The sequence below is a fragment of the Thunnus thynnus genome, chromosome 5, assembly GCF_963924715.1.
Source record: "Thunnus thynnus chromosome 5, fThuThy2.1, whole genome shotgun sequence".
Taxonomy (NCBI): Eukaryota; Metazoa; Chordata; class Actinopteri; order Scombriformes; family Scombridae; genus Thunnus; species Thunnus thynnus.
In genome coordinates, this window is record NC_089521.1 from 22,592,148 (window position 1) to 22,601,548 (window position 9,401).

General features: G+C 42.6%; 1 protein-coding gene across 2 annotated transcripts in view; it reads right to left on the minus strand.

Annotated features, from left to right (window-relative positions):
- The window catches only part of LOC137183253 (potassium voltage-gated channel subfamily D member 2-like), a 32,116-nt gene extending 23,225 nt beyond the window's left edge, over window positions 1–8,891 (minus strand). For both annotated transcript variants that reach the window (XM_067590170.1, XM_067590169.1), the window contains exons 1-2: window positions 8,589–8,891; window positions 7,130–8,311 (exon numbers count right to left, since the gene is read on the minus strand). In XM_067590170.1, the coding sequence (XP_067446271.1) occupies window positions 7,130–8,241 (1,112 nt within the window). In that variant the 5' untranslated portion in view covers window positions 8,242–8,311; window positions 8,589–8,891. The remainder of the gene's footprint in view (window positions 1–7,129; window positions 8,312–8,588) is intronic.
- Between the last annotated feature and the right edge of the window lie 510 nt (window positions 8,892–9,401).

Consider the following 9,401-nt stretch of genomic DNA (forward strand, 5'->3'; position numbering starts at 1 on the left):
CTTTGTTTGCTTGTGTTTTCTTAAAGAGGACACTGATGCACATTTCCAGGTCTGTATTTATATTCTGGGGCTCTATTGGAATATCTTTGCATAATTTACAGTTCAAAAAACTCCTTATTTAACTTATACTGGTGGCGCGCCCCAGTAGCCTACTGGTTAAGACTCCGTTCTGATTGGTTAGCTCCCATTAGCTGCCCCTCGACAGACTTCCAATGGCTCCGGAGGCTACATAGACAAACAATAGTAGTCAGATTTCGCTTATTTTTCCTGTTCTATATGCAAAATATAAATTTCTCAAATACATCTGTACACATTCGAGCTTAAATCCAATCTGAAATATGGGAATGGACAATGCGAACAGCCCATGGAACAACCTTAGCAACAACCTTAGCAACAGACACCCATTTGTGGGAATGTGTGAACAATCTGACATCTATTTGACAGGGAAGTAGAGGTAACTTTGCAGATGGAGCATTAGGAGGAGGCTGAAGCCCTGGTTTTTGACTTGAGCACTCATGTTTTGAAACTTTGACCATGTTAACATAGACATCCAGCATTATAACAGTATAAAAATGGCACATGATCACAAAAACCATTATATGTCCCCTTTAAGTTGCAGTGTGTTGGGTGGGTGTGTAAGGGTTGGCAGACACCATTAGTATCAACACTTCTGTATTGTTTTGGATATCAATACTTGTATCAATATGATCAATACAAAAAAAACCCAAATCTGTCTGTCACAAATTTTAATGCATGGACTCACACACCAATCACTTTATTGGTTCTTATTGGTTCTTAGGATTCACACTATTCACTTCTTACATTACAGATTACATATGAATGAAAACTGCATGTGATTAAGTTACTGACTAATTTCTTTACTATCGAGTAGTAGAGAGAAGAGATGTTTGGCAAATCATTTGGCGGTAATGAAATTTTCTTCAGAAGGGCACATTTTTCACCCCTACATGCCATTACATAGATGACTTGATAAGAGTTATTGATATTAGTGATTGTGGCCCCGGTATTACTTGGTATCAGACCGAAATGAAAATTTGTGGGCCATCCCTGATGAGTTGAGCACTCTTGGCCACAGTAGGATAGCTTCTGTAAATGACTGAAACAGCTGCCTTTGTCAATTGCCTTAAAGGTTCAGTGTTTAGAAGAATGAGCTCTACATATAGCCTGACGATCCCAAAGTCTTGCATATTTTTTTGTAGAGCATATTTATCATGATCCTGGCATAGTAACTGGATCTAATGAATCTAATAGTACGCACAATGTAAACCAAAAGACTAAACTAAACAGAATCCACTTAGAATACTGTTGTATATTTCAAGAAAGTGATGAGGAGGCATTATGTGTGTCTGCATACCAATCTCCATGACCAGACAAGCCATTTTCATCTGTATGTAAATGCTGAGTATGTAAATAAGCCATGCAGCACAGGAGGAGATAGCTGTTGGGCTTGGGTTTATCATTTGCACCCTATTTGATCCACTGATCTTTTGGTATACACTTTACATCCAGTATATTTTACAACATATCAACTTTCAAGATAGGACAATGTCACGTAATAGGCAATATCTCCTCATTTTATTCATTTACGCAAGCTGGGTCAGGGTTTCTGGGCTGTTAGATTGGATGGAAGTGGAGCCAGGCAGAGAAAATGCTTTCTAACAACAATGAAATCGAGGTGATGTGTTTTCTCACATATCCCCTTATTTCCTAATGCAGTGATGCTGCATTCATTCGGAGTAACTTTAATCTTGTTCTGGAAAATTCCATTAATCTTTGACGTTGCTTGCAATACAAAGAAGAAGATGAAAATGCTGAGTAGTGGAAAAAACACGGGTGCCATATTTTACGTCCTCACACTTCGTTACCCGGACCCAAGTGCAGAACATGCTAGTCTATTTCCCTTGTTTAATGCAGCACATTCAAAGTGAATTAATGAAAACCCCCCGCGTGGAATGAGTGTTTCTGGTGCTCCCTCGAAGACTGGTTGTCAAAGAAATCGAATCAAATGGAAGGACAGCCATTTTGTCCTTGCCATATAGATTATTTATCAATCTGACCGTCCGCAGTGACGCATGCCTGCTTTTAGAGTCAGTTCACACACACCATATCCTCACATCAACCAACCAGCTGGTCATAATCTGTTTTTCAGTTCAGGGTTGAGTGACCACAGATACATTTCCTTTTTGACATTGTATTATTCAGAAAAAAGAATACATATACTATACTATTAAAATGTAATGTAAAGGGAAATGGAAATAAGTTTCCACCCATAAAAGTACATAAATACAATGTAATAAATCTGGAATATATGAATGCCTATAAAATGTTAATCAATCATTCAACTCACACCTCCACAACCGCCTTTTAAACTGCCAGAGTAAAACAGTTTCAGTGATGAAAACAAAGAGAATAAAGAAAAAGCAGCAGAAAAAAGAGCATCTTGTTCTCTTTTTTCTTTTTTTTTCATAGATTCTGTCTTTCACAATGATCTTAATCTCCCCTGAAGAAGGCAGCCTGTTCCCGCCCCTCGCTCTCACTCCTCCATTTCGCAGTCATTTGCATGGGCAGAGAGGAGCTCGCACAGAACACATTTCAGTGCCAGGTTCCCCTCATTAAGTCACCTGTCACTTCAGGACCATTATATCAGCCTCATATTAGCATCACCTCTCCTCCCCAATAAAGCACCTGGAGGGGCACTGTGAGCCTACAGGCTAATGACAGCCTACACATCTCATATCAGCCACTTTTGCTTTACACAGTAATACATCACATCGCACATAATGGATTGCTGATTTTCATAATGTGCATAACATACAGTGGTGTAATGTATTCTACTGAACACAAAAATTACACCCATTGCAGTACATAATCAAACACACCAAATGTTCTCGCTGACTGTTGTGCTCAGTTGAAAAAGAAAAAAAAAAAAAAAAAAAAGAGTGAAAATCCTCTGCATCGCCTGCCAGGGGCATGGTAACTTATCCCACCACATGAGTACTATATTATCATGAATGCATTTGTTATCTCTTGGGTGCAGATACAGTAAAAGGCCCTCCAGATTGTTCCTGTATATTTCAATTATGTCTGACATGCAGTGAAGGGTTTGGACTTCAAAAAGCTTCGCTCTGCACCACATTGAACCATGAAGTTAAGGCTTTGCATGTATGCTTTGATTGCCATGGGGTTGAGGTGTCAAACTGGCAAGCATGATAATGGTTATACTTCCAGTGGTTTATGGGCCCCACAGTGACCCTCGTGTCTGTTAACCTTGCCTCCTCTGTCTTATAAATCCTATCCTGAAAGGTTTATAGGGCTCACTTGTCAAGCCTTTCCAATCGTATGTGGTGGGTGGAGCTGTAGCACAGACAAACGACATGGTGATAAATTCTGCATCTGTTGAGTGACTACAATGTACAGCTGCATTTGTTGCACCGTAGGACAAAGCGTATAGTAAATGTCACAACAAATCAGTAATTAGAATGATCATTCCTCTTGGCATTGTCAGGAGGCAGTAGCTGAAGGAAGGATACTGATATAAGGATTGGGAGAAAAGTGTGTGTGTGTTTAAAAGCAGTGTGTTTGTGTCGGAAACGAGGGCCTCTTATGTCTATCAAAGGTGATGTCTGTTTGTGTCCAAAGGAACGTGTGTACCTCTATGCCAGACTAAACCCTGTCCTCCCCACTCTTCTTCCCTTGTGGGTTGCGCTTGACTTCCACCGTTTTCACAGCTGCTCTCAGTAGTGCACTCCATTACACCTTAAATCACTTAAAAGATCTGAAGCACCAAAAACTCCCTCTGCAGCTAATTCACCCTGACTGTGTGGGTCATCTTGAGAAAACAAGAGCAAGCAAACACTGAAACATCTGATTCCAGTCTAATAAAGCGCAATGCTATCTTTATATCAGTATCTGTTGCTGGTTTAAATGGACTATATTTAATCAAGTCTCAAAATTATACTCTCAGACCTTAGTGCAGTTTTCCAAGATATTGCAAAACACAATACCACAGATAAAAATCTCATATTTTACACTCAGTCACCCAATTCTTGAAGATCTTGACAAGAGCGTTCTAACAGAGGCAGATTCCCCCTTTGTTGGGTATCCGAGAGCAGCCACAGAGATTATGCTCAATAAATAAGGAGGGATAAGTGGGTCTTGTCCTGTGTTTGGTGGCACAGAGCAGTAGACACACAGAGGCGTGACACACAGCTGCACAGTGCTATTGATTCTCCGCTGGTCTCCAGGCACCCTTCCCTTTCATTCAGGCTGCCTGCCAAGTGGCTCTGAACAGGAGCCCCTGCTCTCCCAATGTCTGCACGTCTGCTTAAGCACAATCAATGGGCCATCAGCAGGGGAGAGAACGCATGCCACTGTCTTTACTTCCAGAGTGTGTGAGTCAGGGAAATTGAAAATATATGTAGTGGAAAGGCATCATGATACCATGCAGGCATAAAGCATCATTGACTATCAGAATAAAATCAAATGCTTTCAAAAGCTCCAAATGGAGGTTCCAGCCAGTAGCGCCCCTGCTAATCTTTGAAGAGCTTATTTGCCACCGAATAAAAAGACTACAGTAACCTATTCATATCTGACTTAAATAACTATTTGTTAGACGTGGATCAATTTTTCTGCATGCTGAGCTCTGAAACAAACCATCAGAATACCTCATTTCCCCTGATCAGATAAGCATTTGAAGGTTACTGGAGGAGAATACAACAACAGATATTTTCCTCACTTCAATGCATTCGGCAGACAATGACAACCACAATTCAACTCCACCACAGGGCTGCATGAGATATGTTTTTTAAAAGCGCAACACAAGACAATGATGGATCATGAGAAGGAGTCGACTTTGTCTTTCAGTAAGGTGTACTCAGCCTCTCCACCGGTGGTCCACTATGCAGCATTCTGCACCACTGCAAGGCTTCAATTCAGGTTGCATATCTGTCAGCCTGGCTGTCATGGTTCACAATAGAGTGACAGAAACGTCCCCATTACCGAGGACATTTCAGTTTTGTTCTCGCACGGCAGAACATCTTTTTCAAATCCATCTCAAGCAACACAAAGGGGATTCCGAGATGAATGCAGAAATATCTTTGTTGCTCCCCAAAGATAAATAATGTACCCTCTTACACAACTCATCTTTCATCTGCGCTTTGAATCTGAATGGAAAGCATGGCCGATGCAGCAATACGTTTGAGGTGGCCGCTTCAATCTCCGGATCGTGCATATCACTACATATGCTCTCATTGGTCATTTTGAGGGTGAGTGGTAGTTCGACTGGTATTGAGTGAGTGCAGGGGAAGCTTTGTATGCCAATAAGAAAGCAGGAAAATCCACTAACTCAGTGTCACCACAGCATGACAGCAGATAGAGAAAGGTTAGCATAGTGACTGTCAATATTTATAATAATAATAATAATAATAATAATAATTATAATAATAAATATGTTCACCATAGACCTAAAGGGTAAACATGTGCTGAGTGGCTGCATAAATGCAGGTATAAGGGCAGAAAGGCATTAATATCAAACGCATGCAAAGTCAAACATACAATTAATCTTGTTTTTATGATGCATGAACATCCCTGTATCAACAATAATACAGAGAAGTGCAAGTTTAAACTGTATATGTACAGAATTATGTCTGACACCTCTCTCAAACACACACTACACATACACATACAAAAACACACACACACACACACAGATACACACACACACACATACACACACACACACACACACAGAGCCAGTGGCAATTTATTTAGCAATGTTTGATCTGGTGACTTTGAAATGAAAAGACAACATAATTTCAACAGGACCTAATTTCTATGTCATCAGAGAAGAGGAGCGTGTGAGGACTAACATGGGTTGACTGAGTGGCTTGTTCAACCTCATACGTGCAGCTGTGAGTGAAGAAGCAATCAGGATATTTTTACACACACATTAAGAACGGTCTGATTATCATTTTACCACTGTTCAACTTGCAATCGCGCTTCAGGCAGCCAAACACTGCGTTCGGTTTATACATTTTGAACAGTTAAAAAAAAAAACCCAAATGGCAACCAGTCGCCTCACTGACAACTTTTCAGCACCTTGGAAAGCGCAGCACCGCCGCAGAATGCTGAGCTGGAGTGAATAATGGTAATAATAACAATAATAATAATAACCCACGTCTAGCAGCTGAGCGGTTGAGTGCGCTCATCAATACAAATTAATTTGATGTAATCGTCTTAACCGCCTTTAATTATTTTATGCTACATCAGCACATAGTACAGCTGAGGCTGCTCATGAGCATGAAATTAGCATTCAGATATTTACTGTACCCCGTTGAAGGAAGAGAGAGGAGCTGAGAGAGAATGAATGAGAGACAGAGGGGTGGCTGTGTGTAGTGTGTGTGTAGTGTGTAGTGTGTGTGTGTGTGTGTGTGTGTGTGTGTGTGTGTGTGTGTGTGTGTGCGTAGCCCATACATCCTGTTAACTACTTTGCCTTTAACTTAATAGCTGCACTAGTGCTTCAGTTTGGCCTGTTTATGCGGCATGCAGGTTCTCCATCAGTTAGAATTTTTGTTTTTTCTGTGTTTTTTCCTAAGAGCTCTCCTGTCATGTAGAATATAAAATGAACGCCTGTTAATTGAGCAGATTGTTTGTGTTCACCTTTCCAAAACAGCGCAGAAAGCGAGGCCTAACCTTCGGATAAGGGCTGTTTGTGAAGTGCAAGGCTCATTGAGAGGCAGTGAACGGCGCACTGAAGCCTCCATAAAAAAAAACACCTCGCCGCAGCCCTCTGATTGGCTGAGCAGCGTTGGGGGGCCTTTAATAAGCCAAATAAATGCACACCTGTGGCCGCACGACAATAAGTTCAAATACTGGCAGAAAATATGCGCTGATTAGGCCCCGTGTCGCTCGACAAATAAGCAATTTTACCATTCCTTGAGAAAATAGAAGAGTTGATCAGCAGACGGAATTACTGAGATTAAGAAATTGAGGAGTTTTTACTGCGTGTCATCAATACACGTTTCACATATTATGCAAATCAGTTAAGACGGTGATTAATGGTGTGGTACCAAGGCTTTAAGGCTTTATGGACTTATATGCAGCCACCTACCCCAGTGTTGTCATGGTGACAATGGTGTACCAAAACGCTGCGGGGATACTGGTGAACTTGCTGGCTGTGGAGCCTTTCTCTGCATAAAACATGACCGTTGCAAAGATAATGATGGCCATGGTGAGGGAGAATAGTAGGAAGCCCAGCTCGGAGGCGCAGCTCTTCAAGGTGTAGCCCAGGATGCGTAGCCCCGCGGAGTGCCGGGAGAACTTGAAAATCCGAAAGACCCGGAAGACTCTCAGCGTGACGAAAGCGCCGCTCACCTGGTCATTGTCGGTCATGACCAGACCGATGTAGTAAGGCATGATGGCGACCACGTCAATGACGCTCATCACACTTTTCATGAACTTGTACCGGCTGGGAGCTGCGATTAAACGGAGGAGATACTCAACAGTGAATATCATGACGCACGCAGTGTCTAAACAAAAGAAGGCCAGAGCGTAACGGTCTCCACAGGAAATCTCCTTTGACCTGTTGGGCAAAGTCCCACACGGAACCGTCTCCACCACATTGGCCATCACTGATATGGCGATGAAGAAGCCTGTGACATAGTAGAAGACCAGCGCTAAGGTGCTGGTGTGAGGGTTTTCAAAGGCCCGCCACAGGTACTCCCGGGGTGTCAGGTTCACCGGTGTGACGTCATTGTTCATGTCCATCTCCTCGTCGTCTTGAAGCCTCTCTGCATTTTCGCGCCTCCGGTCCTTGTACTCCTCATAACAGCAGTCCCCAATGATCTCGGGGATTATACCAAAAAAAGCGAGCTCCTCGTCGTACGCCGATATGCATTCTTGGCGCGGATAGTGTAGCTTCCCCGTGCGGTAAAAATTGAGGATATGTCTAAAGATGTCAGGGTCACGGTCGAAAAAGTACTCATTTGTCTCCTCGTGGAAAAAGAAGTCTCTCTCCGTGCTCCCCAGCAAAGTGTCCGGGTACCTTTCCAAAGTGGTTCGCCACGTCTGAAACTTGGTCCCACTCACGTTGAGGATGATGAGACCGTCCTGGGCTTTCCTCTTGTCTTGAGGAGGGATGGGCATCGGGGTGCTCGCCACGGGCATCCATCCTATGGCCGCTGCTCGGGCGAATGGGAGCCATGCCGCTACACCTGCTGCCATGCTGACCTATAATGTTTAATACGACCCTGCTCCGGTTATCACAGTGCTACGGCTCAGAGATGAATTGCATCTGCAGGAAGAACAGCAGATAGAGACACTGATGGTTAGGCTCCTGAAGCACCCAGGCTTAAGAGAATGTGATAAGAAAACACACAACCCCATTTACTTATACTGATACTGCGCATAGCACTGTTGAGTATCACTCTCAAGCCTTATCCACATTGTAACTGTTCAGTTATGGAAGCCTACTTTGCGGCAGAATATGAATTGGATTTCGAAAACGTCACCAATCAGCAAGAATGGGTTTTTGTTTTCAATGAAAATCTTAGTAAAAGAAAACCACCCACCTTAGGGAAGGCTGCTCTTAAAAACTGCATCCACGGAGAGTTTAATAAAAAATACCTATCCTCGGAAGAGAATACTTGCGATTTCGCCACCCATCTATCTGTTACTGCAGCCAGACGATACAGGAAAAACAGTAACGTCGCATCAACAAGTTAAACAATTCAAGCGGCAGTTTCTCAGCAGAAAGTGATAATTCGTCCAAGCGCGATGTTTTCTTTTCCTCTCTCTTCCTACCATCCGCAAGGTAACGGTGCTTAGTAGCGTGCGTTTTTCCTCCCGTTGCAGCTACTCCTCAATAAACTCCTGTTCCTCCCGTCGACTGCAAGACCACCCTCCCCCCTCCTCACCACCAAGCCCCGACTGTGGAGAGAGGAGAGAAAATCATATGCAGAGAGAGAGGAGTGGTTCTATCTGCACCCAGAAATTCCTCTGCTGCTTCACTGTGGGGGGAACTAATCAATGCGTAATGGTAGTCCAAGTAGGCGGCATCTCCAAAACCGCAAGTTAACGGTTATGTTTATGTGTTTCCTCCCGTTGTACACCACGAAACCTCAACTATAATATTACCTAAAATATAACACAATTCATATCATGAAATATCTTAAATACGGTGGCTTGTTTTCAGTGGAGGTTGTAATGAATTTGGGCTTTTAACTACATTAACGCACGAAGTCCTTTGAAGTCTTTGTTTTTTTCTGTCAACCCCCCACTATAGTATTCCTAATATAGAGTATATAATCTGATACCATTCATTTTGATGGAGTTTGGAGAGAAATCGTTGTTTGTGTTATGTTTAAAAACCTTTATTACAGGGT